Consider the following 23,494-nt stretch of genomic DNA (forward strand, 5'->3'; position numbering starts at 1 on the left):
GACCTTTTATTTGGTTTTCGGTTGATTAGATAATTAAATTAGTGGTATAATTTATTTCTTCTCCTGAAGGCTTGACTCGCTCCCTGGAGTACAGTTCCACAGGCAGTGGTGCCTCCTGGTTCCTTACCCAAATGCTCACTCTACCAGTGTGAGGGTGCGTTTTATATAGTGCCTTTAACATCGAAAAACATCCCAAGTTGCTTCACGAGGAGAAATGGAGTGGGTGCCGAGCCTTTTGGGAGGGTTAGAAGTGGTGACCATAGCTCGGCCAAAGAGATGGGTTCAGGAGAAGCTTTTTAAAGGTGGGAAGGGAGTTGCAGCAGCAGAAAAGGGTTTAGGACGGCAGTTACAGAGAGTAGAGCTGAGACTACTGAAGGTTCTGCTGCCAAAGCTGGAGATATAGAAGACAGGAGGGAAGGAGGTTGCAGAGTGGGACAGAATGTGGGTGGCGGAACTTAGTGTGACAGCCGCTATCTGACTATGGAGAGCATTGTAGCCAAGCTTGTCCCGTTTCCTCACTCAGTGTCCATACATGTACTTTCCAGCAGCAGTCGAGAACAGCATTCGGGAGCAGGAACTATGGCTCATTCTCCTTTCCCTAACCTGCACCCAATTCTAGAGCCCCTATCACTGCCCTGAGTGAGATTAGCAAACGCAGCGCAGTCTGAGAACCTGGGAGCTTCCTACTCTGAGTGGCTGAGGGATGTAAACCCTTCTGACCCATTGGGAATGCCTATTATTAATATTTTAAATCATTTAATCTGTTTGTGGTCATCATGATTTCCATGCTGCAGAAAGGTCATGGGTATCCAGTCCAGCCTTATCTGTCTTTCGAATGATGTTAAACCAAGGACCCCACCTGCCCACACTGTTGGATGTAAAAGATCTCCTGGTGCTGTTTCGAAGAGGAGCAAGGGAGTTCTCCCCGGTGCCTAGGCCAATATTTATCCCTCAACCAATATCACTAAAACAGATTATCTGGTCATTATCACATTGCTGTTTGTGGGAGCTTGCTGTGCGCAAATTGGCTGCCGCATTTCCTACATTACAACAGTGACTACACTTCAAATGTAATTCATTGGCTGTAAAGCTCTTTGGGATGTCCTGAGGTCGTGAAAGGTGGTATTGAAATGCTTTCTTGGGCAAGGCCCGTTGCACAGTAACGTTTCATGTATTGTATTCCAACAGTGCACTTCAGCCCCATCCGTTACTGTCTCGCTGAAATCCGAGTGCCCCGTTGTGAATGCAAATGAGAGATTTGAGTGATGTACTATTTTGTTTCTCTCCTTGCTGCAGGGATCCTCATACACTCGTCGAACTAATGTCATTCACATCTGTGAACAAGTTCCAGCCCTTTAATGTTGCAATATCAAGCAACGTGCTACTGCTGATGGTAGGTGTTCAAGTGACTGGGACATAAACACTTGGAATAAATGTTTTATATTTTCTTCTCTCAGCCCCACCTTCACCTGCACCACCGATTAGCCCTCTCCGTCAGGGAATGATGGGTAGTGCATTACCAAGTCTCTAACCTACCAATAGAAAGTACATCATGCTCCTCGATGGCCTGGTGGGTCACCAGGTGCCACCTGGTGTGGTGTTGAGCTACAAAGACCAGAAAGTCCTAGATTTGACTCCTAGACTGAAATGAATTAGTTGAGCTCAGTTGAAGTGATGGTAGGGGCATTACAGTTAGCTTTAGTAGTTTGGGGTGAAATGTCTCAGTAGCCCTAATGTGAGAGTGCATTTGTGTGGACATTGGACAGGAGTGGGCTCAGCCATAAGGTCCTCTGTGGTCAAATAGCTTGCTTACATTCTTGCCTGAGCACATGTTATGAGGAGTGGCCTCAAATGGTGAAGTGCTAAAGAGTGGCCAGTGCCTGTAGTACTGGACCCCAGCAAGAGCTAGCGGCTTCAAGAGAAGCAGAGAAAATTGGAGAAGGCTGGGCTTGGCCTTCCTCTACTTCGATGCTATCTCGAGAGTCTGACTTGGAGAATGTGTCGGGACTCTCTTTTGAGAATTACAAGTATTGGGCAACACTGTTGTTGATGTACCAAGTCTACTATTCTAGTTGCACATACTGGTATAGTAGTTACACTCTTTGGTATCAGGGTGTGTTTTACATCACGTAGAATGTACAGCACATAAATAGTCCATTTGGCCCAAAAGGTCCATGCTGGTGTTTATGCTGCACACAAGCCTCCTCCCACCCTTCTTCATCTAACCCCATCAACATATCCTTTTATTCCTTTCTCCCTTGCATGCTTATCTAGCTTCCCCTTAAATGCATCTATGCTAGTCGCCTCAACTACTCCTTGTGCTAGCTAGTTCTACATTCTAACCACTCTCTGGGTAAAGAAGCTTCTCTTAAATTCCCTATTGGATTTATTGGTGACTATCTTATATTTACGGACCCTAGTTCTGGTCTCCCCCGTAAGTGAAATCATCTTCTCTACATCTACCCTTTCATAATCTTAAAGACCTCTATCAGGTCAACCCTCAGTCTTTCCTGATGGGTTGGTATCATCATAGTAAATCTTTCTTGCACCTTCCCCAGTGCCTCTATATCCTTTTTATAACGTGGAGATCAGAACTGTTCACAGTACTCCAGTGTGATCTAACCAAAGTTCTATACAAGTTTAGCATAATTTCCCTGCTTTTCAATTCTATCTCTCTAGAAATGAACCCCAGTGCTTTGTTGGCTTTTTCTCAATGGCCTTATTAACCTGCGTCACTACTTTTAGTGATTTGTGTATCTGCAAATCACATTGTGTTGGCAGTGACCATGTTGTTGTGGGGGTGGACAGGGGCGGTAGAACTATCCTTGTCTTGAGGTGCCATGCGTTGGGTCACTAATTCTGTGTCTACCTTTCAAGATGCCGCAATATTGCCAAGTGCCTGTTGGAAGTGAGAGTGTTGCTGACTGACACTGGCAGCCAGTTCATCGTACTGCAGTTCTGAATCAAAACCATTGCATTGATCCCATTTATTTTCATTGAGAAACCTGGGTGAAAGTACTAGAACAGACAAGATAAATGAGCAAGTAGTGATCAGGTGGCGCCAAGCATTTGTTTTAAAAGCTTATGGATTGTGGGAGAAAGTTCCGCAGAAGAACGAGTTAGAGACTAATCTGATCACCACAGCAACTGTCCCTAAATTGCTCTACTTTGCTACCTCTTACTCTTCAAAAAGACTCTTCAAACCTTTGGGTACTGTCTCTTAATCCATCCCATCTCCTGCTAGCGTGTGTGTCTTTCCCCATTGTAAGATGCTCTGAATCTTCATACATGATGGATACAATATGAATGTGAGTTGCTGTGGTTGCAGCTTGTGAGGAACGTTCATAAGAGCAATGATTGGCAGATAAGAGAGAAAAGCAAAAGTTTGTGATGGAGAAGTTAATTTTGTATGTTTTCCACAATTTTAGAACTGAAATTGAAAGTGATGGATAATAGCAATTACTGTGTGATGTTAAATGAATTGAACAGGCAACCAGTGATGCTGAGCTCTGTCCTTCTTTATTCCTAAACACGAAAACTTTTTTTTGTCCTTTTAGGATTTTCATTGCCACCTGACCACCAGTGAGGTGGTGGGTTACCTCGGAGGGAGGTGGGACACAAGCACACAGTGTATGTACCTCATAATTCATCCCTATATTTCATCTTTATATATAGATATTGTATAGGTATGGTATTATGTAGAGAAAATACTTCTACTTGGGTATAAAAACAACACAAATATTCGACAATAAAATTTATTAAATTTATCTATTTAATTGTCTTTTGTATGTTTTAATGTCTTTATTTAAACCATCAGCTTTTTCCAAAAGCCTGGATGCTACACGTTTGCTTCTGGGATTCAGTGGTATCAATTGCTCCCACAAACCTTTTTTTTAAGCATCTTATTTTTATGGGAGTTGAGGCACACGGCCCTAAATCTACTTACAGAATTGTGTAACCTTGGATTATAACAATAACACCCCCAGTGACAGGGACCAGATAGTCATGTCTTTCACATGTGTACTTCATTTCCCCAAAGATGAATTGAGCAAAAACTTGGTGACACAAAGCTTAATACAAATCATTTAACCCCCTCCTGCTTCCCTCCACCCCCCCAAGTGCATTGTTAGTTCCCTGCTGACTGCTGTGTATGTTTTGACAGTGCTGACGATTCTCCGAGCGTTTCCATGTCGAATACGGCTTGCCGACAAGGACACTGCCTCTGCGGTCGAAGAAGAGGTAAAGCTTATCGTTTTGTTCCTAGTTTCTCCCCCTTTTCTCCACTCCTGAAGATCTTGGCTCCCTGACTAAGGTACAGCTCAACAGGTGTTATGTACCTTCTAGAACCTCACCCCCAAGTGCCATTATTAATGTGTGAGCTAGACAGAAATTGGCAAGCTACTCAACTACAAGAGACATCACAGTTGAACCCAACCCTGTCCTCTTCTACCTGCCATATACAAACCTGTTCCACCAGTAGATGTTTTAATTCAGTGAGTGTGTAAATTGCTCTCTGTCCCACATTAGGCCACTCTATCCCATTGCCTTGATAATGAGGGCATGAGGTTGCTAATGTCAATCTTGTTGAACCAGTTACTATGAGTGTTTGGGATAACCTAATGCACTCTTCTTTTTGTGAGGAAACTCATCTGCTGCTGTTTAACTCAAACTGTCAGGTTCAGTAACTCTCTGCAGCACGTTTCCTGGATTTATTTTCTAGACAGAACATTGATTGTGGATTGCAAATGTCACTTTTGCAGTGTGACTCGAGTCAAATCAGCAAATCTGCCTCCACCGCGCATTCAAGTGGGAGACGTGAAACATGATTCAGTCGTGGGTTTCAGGTCCATTCTCCAGTGAGCAGGCAACAGCAGGCGTAGTCACTGGAATCTGATAGAACAAGATTCCTATTTCAACTCATTTCAGACTTCGTAATTCAAGTTTGAATTATAAAGGAATAACTATTAAGGTTTAAAAACATCAACTCAGCCTGTGCTGACAACCTCCATCTTCATTCCCTGGCTACAGGAATCTGCCTCAAACTGGTACATTGTCAGGGATTGTCTCTAAATTACATTCTCAAGCTAATATAAGACAGCTACTAACCTAAGGGAATATCCATAAATACGCATATTATTACTGTCAGGTGTGCCAGAAGCAGCTTATTGTTTATCCTTGGCGTCCCTGCAAATGCAGACCTAGTTCAACCGAGGCATATGTGTGAAAGCATCAGTGTCCTGTGTATGTCCCAGGACTTGGAACCGCCCTACACTACTAAAATGCAATGGAGCTAAGAGCTGGTATAACTTCAGTCTGTCTGACGTCTGTACACTTACCTGCCAGTTTGTGCAGTGTAGCTGCACCTGAATTTGTATCTTCCCTGAACTGACCACAATTTCTCCCCTGCAGATTTGCCAGAATCTGTTCCTGCGAGGGTTGTCGCTGGTCGGGTGGTACCACAGTCACCCGTACACTCGCGCTCTGCCCTCTCTGCAAGACATTGATTCTCAGATGGACTATCAGCTGAAACTCCAGGGAACCACCAACAGTTTCCAGCCCTGCCTAGCACTTATCTGCGGTAAGGAGTTCGTCGCGCATTTGTCTCTGAGGAGGCGGAATGATTAATGCAATAGCACTGTAAAGCAGGGGCGTGCAAACTACAGCCCATAGACCATGTGTCCCCTGAGCCCTGCCAATCTGGTCTAGGCAACTCAGCCTTATTGTTCTTTTATTTCTCAATACTGGTTTGTTCTGTTTGAATTGTATGGGCTTGGAGGTTTGAAAAGGGCTGTTTATTAATGCTGTTGCTTCACTGGTGGATAAATCTCATAATAAGAGCACCAAGATCTGTTCGCATCAGCAACTTGAGATATCTGCAAATTAGTGGGAGCGTGGATTTAAGCTTAGTACGAGGTCCCGAGGCTCCATCTATACTGCCCCCACAGACAAAAGCTTGAACACCTGCGGATTAAATCAATTTGCTGCTTCACTCTTTGACTTATTAGGTTTGCAATCTTCCTGATCTCTCCATGGTTAAATGCGGCGTTCAGTGTCATACAACAGAGACAACTTGTATTTATACAGTGCCTTTGACGTAGTAAAACGTCCCAAGGCGTTTCACAGGCGTGCTATCAACCAAAATTTGACACGGAGCCACATAAGGAGATATTAAGACAGGTGACCAAAAGCTTGGTCAAAGAGGTAGGTTTTAAGGGAAGAGAGAGAGGTTTAGGGAGGGAATTCCAGAGCTTGGGGCTTAGGCAGGTGAAGGCACGGCCGCCAATGGTGGAGCAGTTAAAATCAAGGATGTGCAAGAGGCCAGAATTGGAGGAGTGCTAAACGGTACAGAGAAGAAGGGTCCCATGTTCAATTCTCAGGCTGTATTGAGTTAGTTCATTTCTGTCAAAGGTAGCAGTTAGGGAGTCATCATTGGCCTTGGTGCCCTGGGAGTAGTGAGGGGAAGTCAGCCAGGTTACCTGTTCCTGATCACTATCCAGTGGCCCCTGCTGGAAAGTGTGTGCGTGGATGTTGGATGAGGACGGAATCAGGCTTGGCTGTGATGACCCCCACAGTTGAATAGGCCATTGACATTTGATGTCCAGGCTCAGGCATGAGAAATATCCACTTGAGCAAGTAGGTGCCAGAGGGAGCTGGCAGCCATGGAATTGTAACCCAGAAAGAGTCGGCATCTTTCGAGGAAGGGGAAAGAAAATTGTTTGGAAAAACCCTAGTTGGCGGGATGGCGATAAACTGCTGCACAACCTTTTTTATTGGAAGTGGCAGCGGGAACAAGTTAAACATGCAGAACAAACCAGAAATCTGAAAATGGAGGCAAAAGGGAATAAAAAGGTGGGTTCCAAGTAGACTGTGTTAAGATGACCACGGTGGCAGAGCTGCAATTAATCCTTGGGGCCTATAACAGGGCTGGAGTGGCACTGGACTCTGGCCATGCTGTTTGTGTTGATTGAAAGTATCTCCGTCTTGTATTTATTAATACCACTCTCCAACATCCTAACTGACTCTCCTTTTTACTTAAGGACCTTATCATCATGGAAGCACTAATTTGGAATCAAAAATGTCTCCTTTCTGGGTCCTGCCTCCTCCAGAGGTAAGTGACCCCCACCCCCCCCCCCCCCCCCCCCCCAATCTTATCGTGTCAAATGGGGTGGGTATTGTCAGTTATGCGACACAGTTCGAATGTAGCCGATGGAATCGGTAAGCCATCCTGCGAACACCTCTGTCTGTAAGTCGGAATTACGTTTGGTGAAGTCCTCCGAAGATGGGCCTTGTTTCTTTTAGAATCAGAACCCGACCTGACATTAATGCAAGATTGATGGAGCGACTGATCCCCATTTCCTACCAGTGCCGTGCCTGCAAGCCAGCATCAAGCTGACGCTGGGATTTCTCACCCCCCTGCTGGAGCTGGGCTGGAGAGCAAGTTGCTGAAGGTGCAGCTGATGCTGATCTTGTCCTGGAGGACAGGCTGCTGAAGGCGGTGGAGATGAAGGCACTGAAGAGGCAGCAGTTGATTAAAAATTACTCTGGTTCCAGCGGGAGCTGCAGGGGATTCAAGCCCACCGATTTTAATGTGTGCTGCTAAGCATAGAGTCCCATTACCTCCGATAGTGCTGTGCCCCGCTGCCGTACCCCAGTAACAACTCTTCCCCGTGTCCTGTTACCTCCAATAGTGCTGTACCCCGCTGCCGTACCCCAGTAACAACTCTTGCCCGTGTCCTGTTGCCTCCGATAGTGCTGTGCCCCATACTCTGTGCACTGTAACTGCACCGCACGTAGTAAAACAGCTGAAACATTTCAATACGTCCAAGCTAATTTCTATAAATATTGCTTTAGGGACTGGGCTCAAACCAGAACTTTTGTATATGGAAATATTTGATATCTCAAAGTTCCAAATAACAAGACTGCACTGTATTCCGACCCTATTATCCCTTTAGATTGGATCTTTTCAGCACAAAACAAACTTTTTTTTTCTTATGGTTCATTTGCAAAAACAGATTTTCTGTAGATTTCTGATATAAAGTGGGAATATACAGCACCAGGTTATTATTACTCCTCGTTTGATTAATTTAAATAATACCACAGTTCTGTTCTTGTGCTCACTGACTGCGACTAGGGTGAATCGTTTGTCACTTGGATACATTTTCCCTGTCTCTTGGACTCTAAGTAAAGCTGTGTTTTATAAAAGACAAGTCATGTGTGACAAATTTAATTTAATACTTTTGAGGAAATAATGGACTGTACTGATAAAGGAAATGTAATGGTTGTTGTGTATAGGATTTTCCAAAGAAGAACGTGCAGTTACAGAGCGTTTCACAACCTCAGGATATCACATAGTGCTTTATGGCCAGTGAAGTACTTTTTGAAGTGTAGTCACTGTTGTAATGTAGGAAACGCGGCAGCAAATTTATGCACAGCAAGGTCCCACAAACAGCAATATGATAATGACCAGATTAAAATGTTTTAGTGATGTTGGTTGGAGGTTAAATATTGGCCACAACACTGGGAGAATTCCCCTGCTCGTCTTCAAATGGTGCCATGGGATCTATTACGTCGACCTGATGGTAGATGGGGGGCCTCAGTTTAACGTCTCATCCTAAAGTCAACGGCACAGCATTCCCTCAGTACTGTACTGAAGTATCAGCCCAGATTACGTGCTCAGTAATTGAATTCAATTAATCTAGTATCGGAAAATGACTATGAAAGCTGGTGGATTGTTAAAATCCCAACTGGTTCACTGATGTCCTTCATGGATGAGAACCTGCTACCCTTCCTGATCTGGCGCACATGTGACTCCGGTCCCACACTGAGTGGTTGATTCTTAATGGCCTCGGGCCAAATAGGGATGGGCAATAAATAGCTGCCTGGCCAGTATCGCCCACATCACAAGAACAAATAATAAAAAAGACTACAGAAGAGATTTACTAATGTGATACCTGGGATGCGAGAGACAAGAGAAACACGGGCCATCATTAGAACAAAGAAGATTAAAAGGAGATCTGATAGTGGGGTTCAAAATTATAAGCCCTTTTGACGATGTAAACAGGGAAAACTATTTTCGGTGCTCACTAGAGGTTTTAAAATTAAGAACAAAGGTAGAGGTTAGGAGATCTTTTTTGAACACAGTGGCTTATTAGGATATGGGATGCCCTACCAGAGACAATGGTGAAAGTAGAATCCATAATATCTTTTAAAAGGGGGTGTAGATAGATATTTGTAAATGAAAAAATTAAGAGTGCGGCAAATGGGAATAATGGATAGCATTCAGAGAGCCAGCACAGACACGATGGGCCAAATAGTCTCTTTTGCCTGCCAATTTGGATCAGAGGTGGACCTTCGCCTCTGAGTCAGAAAGTTGTGGGTTCAAGTCCTACCCCAGGACTTGGATCATTTCAGTGCTGAGGGAGTGCTCTATTGTTGGATGAGACGTTAAACCAAAGCCTGTTCAAGGGCACATAAAAGATCCCATGGTACTATTTGAAGGAGAACCAGGAGATTCCCCTCACTTCCTGCCCAACATTTATCTCTGAGCCAATACCATCAAAAAAATTACCTGGTCATTTACCTCATTTCTGTTTGTGGGAGCTTGCTGTGTGCAAATTGGCTGCCACATAAACAACAGTGACTACCCTTCAAAAGTATGTCATTGGCTGTGAAGCACTTTGGGACATCATGAGGGCATGAACGAACATGCTATACAAGTCAGTTCTTTCTATCGTTCCTTATGTGCTACAAAATTTTATGGGGTAGAAATTCAACTCGTGGCCGCCCGTTTGTGCTTGAGAAACAGTAGTTGAAGAGGGGGGATGGAGGGGGACCTCGACTGCTCCTTTGATGCCCAAAGCCTGTCTGCTGGAATATTCAGGTGGGCCTTTAAATGGGCGAGCAGCCCGCCTGCCTGAAACGGCTGTAAGACTGCTTAGATATGCAAACCGGGGGTCCCTGCACAGTGCCAAAGACTGGCAAACTATAGCGGGTGCCCATTTGGTGCCCGCAGCGCTCCGTTATTTACATGAGGCCTGGTTTCGGTTCGAGCCTCACGTCTGCACGAACCGGTGGGCTGAGCAATGGTTCTATCGATCGCGTGCCCGTTTTATAGTTAGTGGAATTTCTTGGCCTACAGTTCCATACTTGGGCAGCAAATTGCGGGTGGACGACGCGTGTAGAAATTAGCAGGAAGTTATGGGATGTCATAACATGCCAGATTATTTGACTTGCAGCATCACTGCTGTAGAGGTGGGCTGAGTGTTTGACCATTTTATTGCTGATTGTGTCCTTTCCATTTGATCCTGGCCTGTGTATCATCTCTGCTTTAAATCCATTTTCATCTCTTCTAGCAAAAGCCCAATGATTACGGTGTTCCCATGGAGGTAGAGATGACCTACGTGCAGGATACGTGTCTAACCCCTGATGTCCTACATGAAATGGTACTTCTATTTTTTTTGACTGACTTACTTAGATTTGTTTCTCAAAATGAAAATGTACCTTTTTGAACGGGGATATATGCTCTTCAGTACTCCTGACTTGTACATTGTAAGTTGAAGCATGACCCACTGTTATTGGATTCCTGGTAGTCTGTTGCAAGCCTAATATTGGGGCTTGGATGACATTGCTGCTTAAAACATTCAAGTGATTTTGTAATTTTGTTTCTCTTTCCCCCTCCCCAGTTTTCTCCCAATGTGACTGTAGAAAGTGAGCATCAGCATCGATGGTCTATCTTGCAATCACTGTACCCCTGAGCTTTGGAACTCGCTGTCTGAAGCACTTCAATGTGAAACCTCTCTTCCCATCCTTCAGGAGCCTCCTTTAAAAATCATTCCTTCAACTTTACTTTCGGTCTGTTCCACCCCCACATCTCCCATCTTTCCCATCTCCTGCTCAATATCCTTTCTCCTTGTATAAAGTGCTGTGAGACATCATTCTGTATGAGAAGAATTCCACACACCAGTGACAATAAATGGTGGGCAGATAGGTGTCACCATTGGGAACAACAACAACCTGCATTTATGTAGCACCTTTAACATAGTAAAACATCCCAAGGCGCTTCACAGGAGCGTCATCAAACAAAATTTCACACCGAGCCTCACGAGGAGATATTGGGACAGGTGACCGAAAGCTTGGTCAAAGAGGTAGGTTTTAAGGTGCGTCTTAAAGGAGGAGAGAGAGGTTCAGGGAGGGAATTCCAGAGCTCAGGGCCTAGGCAGCTGAAAAGGCATGGCTGTCAATGGTAGAGCGATTTTAAATCCGGGATGCGCAAGAGGCAAGAATTGGAGGAGCGCAGAGATCTCAAAGAATTGTAGGGCTGGAGGAGGTTACAGAGATAGGGAGAGGCGAGATTTGAAAACAAGGATGAGAATTTTAAAATCGAGGTGCTCCCGAAGCGGGAGCCAGTGTAGGTCAGCGAGCACGGGGGCGATGGGTGAACAGGACTTGGTGCAAGTTAGGGCAGCAGAGTTTTGGATGAGTTCAAGTTTATGCAAGATGGGAAACCGCCAGGAGACCATTAGAATAGTTCAGTCTGGAGGTTAAAAAAAAGGCTTGGATGAAGGTTTCAGCAACAGTTGAGCTAAGGCAGGGGCGGAGACGGGTGATGTTACGGAGGTGGAAGTAGGCGGGCTTGGTGATGGAGCGGAGGCTCATCTCAGTGTCAAATCGGATGTCAAGTTGCGAACGGTCTGGTTCAGCCTTAGACAATGGCCAGGGAACGGAGTTGCAGCAGGGACCAAAGCCAATGGCTTTGGTCCTCCCAATATCTAATTGGCGGAAATTTTTGCTCATTCAATCCCGGATGTCGCACAAGCAGTGTGACAAATGAGAGATGGTGGAGGGGTCGAGGGAGGTGGTTGTGAGGTAGAGCTGGGTGTCGTCAGCGTACATGTGGAATCTGACTGTTTTCCGATGATGTCGCCAAGGAGCAGCATGTAGATGAGTAATAGGAGGGGGCCAAGGATAGATCCTTGGAGGACTCCAGAGATAACCGTGCGGGAAGAGAAGCCATTGCAGGTGATTCACTGGATAGATGAGACTGGAACCACCCAGCTGGAAGACAGAGGAGAGGCGCTGGAGGAGGATGGTGTGGTCAACCGTGTCAAAGCTGCACACAGGTCAAGAAGGATGAGGAGGGATTGTTTACCTCGGTCACAGTCACATAGGATGTCATTTGTGACTTTGAGGGCCGTTTCAGTACAGTGGCGGGGGCAGAAACCTGAATGGAGGGATTTAAACATGGAGTTGTGAGAGATGGGCAAGGATTTGGGAGGCAACAACATGTTCAAGGACTTGAGAAGAAAGGAAGGCTGGAGATGGGACGTGGTTTGCAAGGACAGAGGGGTCAAGGGCAGTGTTCCCTTCAATTTTTTTTCGGCCATGTGCGGAATGAATTTGGGTTTGTGCACCGATATAAAGGTTGTGTGCGCCATATAGAACATCTTTTTAGGAAACATTATTCATGGTAAATAACAAACAGAACAAATGTACAAAATAATGGATAATAAATTTATGAAATGTGGGTGATGCTGGCAAGGTTGTATTTATTGCCCATTGCTGGTTGAACTGAGGGCATTGAGAGTCAACCACCTTGTGTGAGACTGGAGTCAGGTGTAGGCCAGATCAGACAGTGATAACAGGCTCTCCCCTGAAGGACAGTAACAAACCAGTTGGGTTTTTACAACAATCTGGCAGCGTCTGCAGTCTTTTTTTTGATGCCAGGCCACAAATGATCAGATTTATTGAATTCAGTTTTACAACCTGCCCTGGTGGGATTTGAACTCTCAACCTCTGGGTTGTTGGTCCAGCAACCGAACCACTGCAGTACTGTCCAGACACTCTCTTGACGTTTTAAAGTTTGGACACCGTCATGTCTCAGTGTTTGCTGTGACCCCCCACCCCAAAAAGTTATGCCAGCCTGCCCCGTACCAGTGCTTGCTGCAGTCTCTATACCACAGCCGTGTTCAACAGTACCATCCTGCCAATATACACGTTAATGTAAACAAATCCACAAAGTAGACTTCAACTCTGTGCAGTTATTCTGTGCGGTGTAGGAAAGATTTTTCAATGCTTATAAGCAGTTGTCTAAAAGCTTAGTACCCCTGAGATTCAACTAATAGCAAGGACAATTTGATCATTATTGTTGGCACGGGAACGACATAATGGAGCAAAGTTGGCAACCGCTCACCTGAGTAATGATAATCACTGCCACCCGCAGTCCTACAAGGTGAAATTAGTCTTCAGCGGTGGTGCAAAACGGGGCATCAATGGAAGAGAATCGGGCGGGGTGTAAAACGGGGTTCAGATCTGCTAATGCTGCTTTTGCGTTAGAAGCAAAGACCAATTTCACTAGATATTAGTCGTCATAGTTACAGGTCCTAAAGCCACTTGAACAGAGGAGAGCAAAATGATTTGGTGTCATCTAGAATTGCAATAGTATTGTTTCAAAATGAGGTTTATAATTGTAAAACTACTTTGGAAGAAGTCGATATACTCGAGTTAAAGCTGAGTTGCGAATCTCAAAGGTTTAATTGTGGAGCAGGCTATTCTAATTGGGCCTACCCCAAAGGACCTCAGTGCAGGGCTGTTGTTTCTTCATATATTTGACCCATTGACTCTGCTACGGTCAATGTTGCCTCATCCCTTAAAGGAAATTGATGAGGTAATTGTCTAACGGCCGGGCCAGAAACCATTAAGTCTGTCACCGTATTAAATTCTGAACACCAGTGGAAACTGCAGTTCAAACTCAGGCTCCAGACTCTCTCGGGAAAGATGCTGCAGCTGGGACTGCCAGCCCTCCAGCGATGCTAATTGCTGGAGTAAAGCTGCAGTGATGCACACCTTTTTATTTTTCTGAAACTTTAGTCGCTGCCGTTCCTGGAGCACAGCTTGTTGCTTCTGTATTTTCAGTCTTTCTTCCTCTAACCCCTTCCTCTGATCATGCCGACATTCTCAGTACAACACTCCCATACAACCTAACTTTAACTCCCGCCCTTGCCGCAAAGTGATTGGTAGCTGACGCCACCTCAGCAGCGTCTCCACCAGAGAGCACTGGTTTGGTGCGCGGACAGAATGATGACGGGCGTGGCCCATAACAAACTGCTGCGCACGCGGGCAGTTTAGAGGAAACGGTGGTCAAGGGTGGAATTTTTTGAGCAGGGAGGCGATGACGGCAGATTTGAAGGGGAGGGGGACAGTACCTGATGAGAGGGAACCGTTAACAATATTAGCTAACATGGGGGCCAGGAAGGGAAGTTGGGTGGTCAGTAGTTTAGTGGGAATAGGATCGAGGGAGCAGGAGGTGGGTCTCGTGGTCAAGATGAGCTCTGAGAGGGCATGAGGGGAGATAGGAAAATCTAGAGATGTGAGTTAAGGGCTAGGGCAGGGGGAACTGTAGGGGAAGGTTGGCCTGATGGGTTAGGAGAAGGGAGGGAAACAGCAGAAGTAGCTGAATGGATGGTCTCAATCTAAGTGACAAAGAATTCCATGAGCTCCTCGCGGTGTTCGTTGGAGGTGAGGGTGGAGGGGGCAGGGGAGAGGGGTTTAAAAAGATTGTTTAAAGTGGAGAAGAGAAGCCGGGGGTGATCCTGGAATTGTGAGCAGTTTTGGCAGAGGAGAGCAGGACCCAGTAGTGCTTTGTGGTCCAGCCAGATCTGGTGATGAATGGCTAAACCAGTTGTCCGCCATGAACATTTTGAACGCAGACTTGAACGTTTAAGAACCTCACAACCGGGGTCAAACTTTGAGGTGGGGAGAGGAAAAACCTAAAGGAGAGAAATAATAACCAATAACAAATACATAATATAAAATTTTGAAGTTTTAACAAATAAACCTACTTAAAGGAAAAAATCTGGAGGGAGAAAATCTGAGCTTTCCGAAACATTTCAATAATACCCTCTGGTCCCAACCAGTGGCCACAGCCTCCAAGTGCATGCAGACCCAAAGCAATTCTTAAAATGTTCACATTAATGGGACAATGCTACAAAAACATTACAGGTAAGTGTGGACACACTTTACATTGAAACTCCCTTAGAGACTGTTTATTTGGGGGCGGGGGGGGGGAAAGGAGTTGGGGAGGAAATGTGACTGACATGCCGATTTTATTAATATATGGATTTTGTTGGAATTCTCTTGGCAGATGCTTCTGTTGGAATATTACAAAGCAGCTCCAGACCTTGTGAAGTTCAAAGACAAATGGAATGAGGAGACAACATATTTAGATAAAGTTAAAGTAAGTTTGCTTTCTTTCCTTGAATATTCCTCTTTTGTATTTGATGGTGTATTTAGGTGAGTTTTGGTCACCAAGTTCACATCAGAACCATCAAACATTCAGGAAATTTGGATTGAAGAATGGGGTGATGTGGGATTTTTCATTAATGGAGATCATCAGTAAGCATTCTCGGCACAGGATGTGTGCAACTGCAAAGATGTTTTCTATTACCAAATACAGTGTCTGTTCATTGTTGAGGTTTGGCTTGTAGGTAACCCCAGTCTGTTTTTACACATCAACAATAACAACTTGCATTTATATAGCACCTTTTTAATGTCCCCAAGGTGCTTCTCAGAGGCATAAGGAAATTCAGCCAGTTACTGCAACTTGCTGGCATGGTTATATATTAATTTAATCACTTTTTCTATTTCTTTGTGTTAAAGGGATCCCTGGCCAATAAAACATCAAAGGACCAAACCTTTGTAAAAGTTCTGGAACACATATATAACCAGCTGGGTGCCTGCAGTTAGTTAACCCCAGCTGGATTCTTAGCAACTCTGAAAAGGAACAAAGCTGGAATAAAAAGGGGAAGAGAAGGAACCGAGAAAGGTGAATGTGGAAATTATTCAGAAGAGATCAGGGTCAATTCCAAATGTGACTGTTTAGTGTTTTCTGTTTTGAGTAGTTTTTGTGGTAGAAACTGAAACAAATTTGCCTCAAAATGGCCAAATGTTGCTTCCAGTTTCGGTTTGTAGACTGTTGGTGCCCAGCACAGCATGAGCTTTATGACAACGCGCCAGCTGCAATTCCAAATGTTAAATATTGCAACCTTCAGAGACACTACACTCAAGTAATGAATTGAAGAATGTTGTGGGGGTGATTTATTTAACTCTTTTCCCTTTTGCGCTATCTCTTGTGACTTGTACTTCCCAAGCCTGCGGGACAAGCTGGAATCCTGTTGGTGAGTTAGAAGAAAAGGCCAGGCTCCTAATTGAAAGCATGTTATGGGAGGCTGAGACGTGGCTAATGTATCTAAATAACAAAACTGCAAGAGGAGATATTTACACAGTACCAGTTACTGAGAGGGATAAATGACTGCACTGCTGCAAAACTTGAAGTGGTTCTGATTTGAGGAATCATGCGTTTGTTTTTATATCGTTTAGCACCAAGTTAGACACCTACATGGGCTTAACCTGAGCGTCATCAGGCCTGCCACCGTCAGAATAGCAAGCAGAGAGTCTCACCTCTGCTCCTTTACACATGGCCACAACTGAGTTCGGGACCTTCCCAAGTGGGGAAACCATGGAAGTACTGGTAATCCATGTTGGTAGGACCCCCAACATACTTTGTAACCCCCCCCCCCCCCCCTCAAGAAAATGTAAGCTTTAACTCCAAGCTGCCCCATTGCATTGACTTGCATGTTTCCCAATCCAAATTGGTATCAGCCTAGAGCGTATTCAGAACAGCATCTGGGGAAGAGGTGCATTTGCAACCTAGTTCCTCATTCCCCTTTAACCCCCAGCAGACCAGATGTTTCATATGCCTTGGAGGTTCCTACCCATCAACTACCCAGCTGAACACTGCTGTTCGAGTGGAAATTCAACATTGTTCTATCTCCTCTTGCTGGCCAGTGTCTGAAAACAAAGGCACTATCAATTAGGTGGGACTATCCTAGCATCCATTGAGCAAGTGAAAGGGCCCTATTAAAACTAAAGAACCGAGAGGGCTTCCCCCTCCCTGTGGGTAGCTGGCAGGAGTCCTACTCATCAACTGCCCAGGATGGTGGGTTTCAAGTCAGGAGCTCAATGGACAGGGAATTGGAGGCACCAACCCACGTACAGTCAGCATTGTAGCATTCCTGGGAGTAGTCCTTAAACAAGACTCTGTTTTTCTGTTGTAGGCCTAAACATTCACGTGTACTGAGCTGGGGCCCTTATTCTTGTCTCAGTCTCACACCCAGTTGGACAAAAACTTAAATATAGCAGTTCCAGGCAGCAAGTAAGGTGACTGGGTTCTGGTGAGTCAGATACAAGTGATTGTGGGTCATTCAGACTTTTACTGTTGTGGGCCATTAGATGTTTTATTTTTTTTAAATTGGGAGGTGCTTTGAATTTCTGAAAGATGTAAATACCTCACGCACTGTCATCCTATGGGGGAAAAATAAATTCCTGAGAGTTTCACAAATGTACTGGAAACTATTCAGCAAATCCTCATCCTGCTGATCAACAAAATACTATCCTGTCAATGTTGTTGTCATTTTGATCTTCAATTTGGTTGTAAAAGGGCCGCTGTCGTCAAGTGGTTGGATAAATGAACCACATGATGTGTTCTAGAGACGCCAAACCAGAGGATTCCAGGCCCCATCCTGGTCTGTGTTAAATTGGGTGGCATTAGGGGTGCAATGAATTGGCCTCAACACCCCCAGCTAAAAAGTGGAAAGTTCAGCCAGAGCTTGTGCGTGGGCATGGATAGGACTGGGTGGGTTAAGTGGTCAAACAGCATGTGACAGTCACTGTCTAGATTCATGTGATGAATGGACACTTGGACAAGGCATTGGAGGGTGCCTGGTGCAAGAGTTAGTGCCTTCTGAGGAGGGGGGAGCAGGAATGTCTGGGACAGTTCAAGGGTAAACAAGGGGGCCTGATTCTATCTGAAATGGTAGTGGCCTCGGATGCTACCGTGATTTTTTCAAGAAGACTTTCTTGACCAGTTCAAGTCGTCATGTGTTGCAGGAACTCCTAGCTACTGCTGTCTTGAGTTCTTGAAAAGACTGTGACCCACTTGCCCTCCCGTTTAAGCTGTGCTTCCCCAAGCGTTAATTGTAATCATTCACCGTGCCCCGAACAAGAGGACACTGGTCCTTGTAAAGCCAGAAGCAAAACCTTCCCTGTAACACGCAGACACTCAATGCATTCTCTGAATTGCTTCTCCTTGAAGCTGGTGTGTAATAGGCAGAGGTTGTTTGTTTCTGTGGGCTTGCAGAATCCCACTGCACAAATGCGAATACCAAAGAAAAGTGCTCTGCATCAGCAGAAGCATTTACTTTGGCCACCAGATGGCACTGCTGCATCCAGATGGTTCTGTTATCCTGTGGCAGCAATTGCAGCACTGAAGGGGGTTAAGGAAAACAAACTTGGCAGTTCTTTAGCGAATGTGATACCAAGATTATATTACTCTGCTACAGCCAGAGGCCCTGATACCCCTCAGAAGGCGGGTTTCCAAAGAGCAAGGTATTGCTGCCAACAAACAAATAGATGCCACTGTCACCATTTTACCTGGCTAAGTGAGGGCTGGTTGAGATCCACATCTGTGCAAATGAGCAGTGCAGATTTTACAGGGTTGGTCTTTAAGGACATTCCTCTGACATTAGTAGGAGGACTACAGGCTTTTGTAAACAGATGCACAGTTGTTTCAGTAATACCGTAGTACTCGTGAGTTTTACCAAGGGGGTATAAGCCATCATCAGACTTAGCACTATTTGAACGTGTTGTGGGAGTTATGGGGGAACAGAACCTGCTGGTTTCTTACCTGAGTGAAAATCACTTTTGTTAATAAAGCTACTGCTCTCTCGCTGTGGGATAGATTTCCAGTCGCTGCTTGTCTTCTGCAAATGCTTAACAGTTATACTAAAATCCCCATTGTGCTATTTTAACATGAAGATTAACAACCATGGTGAAAAATAGTATACAAGAAGAATTTGGTACAAACATGTTAAATGTTCGCCCTTGTGGGTGAATAGGCCCTGAAATCAGGACATAGCCTTCAACTGAAATGTATCAATTTATTTGGAATTAGTGACCCTTTTATTCCCTGTATCACTGTCAGTGCTGTTACTGGGCCTATTTATCATATTGGTAGCAATAAAACATAGTAACTGCATTTAAAGCAATACATCCACATGAATGGACAAAACACTCACACATGATATGTGCCCGAATTCTGCCAGCAGGCAAGGCTCTGTGTCGGGCTTGCATATTCATAAAATGTACCCGATTGTGTGATGCCAGTAATTCAACACCTCAAATTGCTCCCACCAGCAGTGGACAAACCTGTAACAACCAGTGTTGCACAGTTTAAAATGGCTTCTCCAGACACAACCGTCTGTGACACTTGAAAGCTACAGGAGAGTAATTAAAATAAGAAAAATGGTCATTTTCAATCTATAGAGAAACTGTTGCACCAACAGAAAACAGCTTAATTTGACTTCAGCAGTCACATTTTTTTAAAAAAAGGTATTAACAAAAGCCACTAATGATCTCTAATTGACCCAAGGATCTGTTAAGAGCAATTAGCCTCTAATTGACCTCAAAGGCACAACAATTGTACTTTGTGGCCTTAAAGGCATCTACATTTTAGTAGTAGAATGATTGTGTTTTATATGGTATAATAGTCCTGTCCTTAGCAAACAGTGTAGCCTCTGACTTGGTGTGAAGAACACTACATGGAATTTGCTAGTCGCACAAAGACTGTGCAGACCCTCCACCTGAATCTTAGTGACAGCTCTGATTTTGTCAACCATGGTTAACATAACAACTTACAGCAACCTTTCAAGGACTGTAGAAACACACCCGAAAAATACTTTAATTTTGGAACTCTTGTCTGTCTGCATTGCATGTCGTAACTACAGGAGTGCCACATGGTCCATGGTACTGGGCATTAGTGATATTTTTATATGAATTTTTCTTCTAGCACTTTATAGACAAGTCGCCAGCTTTTAGAGAAGTTTTATTTCTCAATCGTTTGAAATGTCTGCCTCATACAAACCAGAAGTTGTAGGTTAGATTCTCTGATCTATTTTGAGTTGATAGATTTTAGCCGGGTGGGGAAGAGGTGCAATAATAAGGCCTCGCTGAGCTAAGGAGAGGACGAACGAGCCAGGGTTCCCATTCCTTCTCCTGATTACTATCCTGTGACCTCTGCTAGAATGGTGTGGAGGTCGGGCGATTGGGTTTGAGTCTGATGCCCTGCACGTTCGATTGGCTTTCAAACACTCGCTGCCTAGGTTTATACAGGAAGAAAGGTCACTGAGGTCAGGCACTGGAGGGACTGCAGGGGTCTGTGCAGCTGTTCCCAGTGAAAGGCAGCAGCTTGGACACAGCAGGAGCGAGAATGGGAAAACATTTCCAGAAAAAAACACATTTCTATTTTCAGATCTATTTTCTACTTAATTCTGTTTTATTTTCTTCCTGGAGTATATGTACTGTGGGTTATGGACTGCTGATTGTGTCGCTCAAAAATTGGTGTTTTGCTTGTCCATTTCCTCTCCCCCATCGTGCCTACCCCTTGTGATGGGGATCCCATAATTGCATTTCCCCCAGCGTTCCAACCATGTAACCTGGAACTGCTAGTGTTCATTCTTTCAGCCACCCAGCACTCAAACCAATGTTAAGAGACGGGCACTCATCTGTGGGTCATCCGAAGGCACCTCCAGCTCTTCCTGATAGCTTAGTGAATAAAGTGGGGAATAGTCAATCCCCAGTCTGTGCTATGCTAGCTGATCTCAGCTGGGGCAGCAGTAGTAAGGGCACTACAGGTGTCCAACGTGTGTCTGGAAGCGGGAGGGAGACGTGGAGAAATCAGCCAGGGCCACGATCCACAAATTCCTACTGTTTGAAAATTCGAACGATAGGTGCGATCAGGGTCAGCATTGATGCCCCACACAGTCAGTCCCGGCTTATGTGAAGCACGGCCACTTGGAAGAGATACCAGAGGAAAACCGATATTTGTGGAGCTAGACCTCAATGAGAGTTGGCACTTGCAGCAGAGAGGCGGACACCTTGTGACTGAGATGTACAAACTCTGCTCAACGTAGTCATGTTTTTCCAGTCCCAGCTGGTTTACTAGTAGCCTGGTTGAGAAAACCTCAAGGGTTCAAACCACATGTTGGTAGCCTGGGTGTTGCTTAACAGGCAGAACTGAACTACATGAGTTTCAAGTTCCTCCATAATTGGTCCTAAAAGGTTGATGCGGATGAGAAATAAAATATTACCAAAAGAGCCAACTAGAACCCTTCTGTGATAGTGTAGTGGCTGTTCATGGAATAGTAAATTGGAGGTGGATGAAATGTGAGATGTGTCTTTTAAACATCCATGTGATATTTAACACTCAACCAAGAATGGCTGTAGCCCAGACTGATAGGATAAAAGTCTCCTCTGGCAGCCAGGGCTCCCTTTTCGGGACAGTTAATGGGTTGGGGCTCACTAAATTGGCAATCTCATTCAGAGAGGCTGCTGGAGGGAGATATGGAAAATGGGAAACTGGTGCAATAAATGGTGTTGAGGTTGGGACATATTGTTGGAAGAGAGTATAAGGAGCTTTACCTGCATCTAACCATGGTGTACCTGACATGGGATTGATTGATGCGAACACTAAGTTCTCCAGACCTAATGTCCCTCATTTTAACGAGCACAGAAGCTGTCATAAAGATACTCTGTGGCCTAGCACTGGGTACATCTCACTAATTACTGTACAGTGTCTTCAAAGGAGCAACAGGCCTATTTAAACATCTTCTGTTTCTGCCATGACTTGAAAAGGGTAGCTGGCTGATTGTAGATGATGTTACTGAATAGACCAAGTGAATTTAATGTAAAACTGCTGTAAATATTCATACTTTGTTTTATGAATTGTAATTATTTTGTGACGAGGAACCCAGATGTAGACATTTTTTTAAAATCTAAAATATAATTTTTGTAAGTTTTAGTTTTCATTAATAAAATGGTTTTGAAAAGCTTTAACTTGAGTTGAACTGCATTTTGTATGAAGACACTTCAACATTACATTTCCTGAGGACTGTATTTAAGTATATTGCCCAGTCTGACACTGAACCTTATAGATCAGGAAGGTCCCAAGCTCAATCCCTGCTCTGTACTGTTAGCTGATCTCAGTACTCAGCCATTGTAAGGATTTTGGACATTGGGTCAAACCCATTTCACTCTTTTGAACTACTGGATGATTCAACATAAAGGGTTAACCAGTCCCTTTAAGGATTTGGACATTCACTTGGATAGTACATTTACAGTACATTTAAAAGTAAGGGTTAACTTGCCCTGGTCATTACAATATAATGCACAATTGCAAAACAGCAAAGTGCAGACAGTTTAAACTGGACAGTTGGATATCAGTTTAACACTGCAGGAGCAAAACAATACAGAAACTAGACAGGCTGCAACTTTCAATAACAACTGATAAGCTTCCAGAAGCTTCTTGATGTCAACAACAACTGCAAAGGCCAAAGAACTGATAGGACACCTGGCTTCATGTAGAGGGGAGGATATGAGCCCATGAGTGGTCCAACCAGCCATCCATCTTAATGCTATGGACAAATTGGGCCTTCTCGTAACTTGGTTCACACCTATTTGCTCAGAAGCATATAAAGACATCGTAGCAGTCAAAGCAACAGAACATCGGAGAAGCTGGAAGAAGCTTCAAGAGTTAACGACTGCAGCATAAGCTCCTCCAACAATGAGTACTTCGATGCTTTGTTTCTAAACTTTGACAAAAGACTTTGATTCTGAGCTTTGACCAAATCACTTTGTTACTAAACTTTGACAAAAAGACAAACCTTGATGAGAAGAACCTCGATACATCACTTAACACATCTCTCAACGACGCACCTGTTACTGCAGCAATTGACACCCTACTTCCAGACCTAGATGGCTACTTTGATGCATTAGGTTGTATATGCTACTTGCTCGGTTTGCTTTATGCCTGCTTATGTGCTCTTTTAGTGCTCTTTTAAATCATTAAATAATGTTGCAAATCCCCACTTGTATTATTGGGTAGAGTAATCCTTGTATTGATTGCGTTGCTTTATGCTTGCTCACGTGCTCTTTTTTTAATTTGCTCATGGGATGTGGGCATCACTGGCAAGGCCAGCATTTATTGCCCATCCCTAATTGCCCTTGAGAAGGTGGTGGTGAGCCTTCTTGAACTGCTGCAGTCCGTGTGGTGAAGGTGCTCCCACAGTGCTGTTAGGTAGGGAGTTCCAGGATTTTGACCCAGCAACAATGAAGGAACGGCGATATATTTCCAAGTGGGGATGGTGTGCGACTTGGAGGGGAACGTGCAAGTGGTATTGTTCCCATGTGCCTGCTGCCCTTGTCCTTCTAGGTGATAGAAATCACAGGTTTGGAAGGTGCTGGCAAAGAAGCCTTGGCGAGTTGCTGCAGTGCATCCTGTGGCTGGTACACACTGCAGCCACGGTGCGCCGGTGGTGAAGGGAGTGAATGTTTAGGGTGGTGGATGGGGTGCCAATCAAGCGGGCTGCATTGTCCTGGATGGTGT

The 23,494-nt window shown here is 44.5% G+C and overlaps 1 protein-coding gene across 1 annotated transcript in view; it reads left to right on the forward strand.

The window, feature by feature from the left end:
- The window catches only part of mpnd (MPN domain containing), a 30,561-nt gene extending 8,616 nt beyond the window's left edge, over positions 1 to 21,945 (forward strand). The window contains exons 6-13 of the mRNA XM_067968110.1: positions 1,297 to 1,393; positions 3,558 to 3,630; positions 4,163 to 4,239; positions 5,410 to 5,578; positions 7,038 to 7,108; positions 10,353 to 10,442; positions 15,140 to 15,232; positions 15,655 to 21,945. Of these exons, the coding sequence (XP_067824211.1) occupies positions 1,297 to 1,393; positions 3,558 to 3,630; positions 4,163 to 4,239; positions 5,410 to 5,578; positions 7,038 to 7,108; positions 10,353 to 10,442; positions 15,140 to 15,232; positions 15,655 to 15,741 (757 nt within the window). The 3' untranslated portion in view covers positions 15,742 to 21,945. The remainder of the gene's footprint in view (positions 1 to 1,296; positions 1,394 to 3,557; positions 3,631 to 4,162; positions 4,240 to 5,409; positions 5,579 to 7,037; positions 7,109 to 10,352; positions 10,443 to 15,139; positions 15,233 to 15,654) is intronic.
- The last annotated feature ends 1,549 nt before the right edge of the window (positions 21,946 to 23,494 follow it).

Source organism: Heptranchias perlo, chromosome 29 (assembly GCF_035084215.1).
Source record: "Heptranchias perlo isolate sHepPer1 chromosome 29, sHepPer1.hap1, whole genome shotgun sequence".
Lineage (NCBI taxonomy): Eukaryota > Metazoa > Chordata > Chondrichthyes > Hexanchiformes > Hexanchidae > Heptranchias > Heptranchias perlo.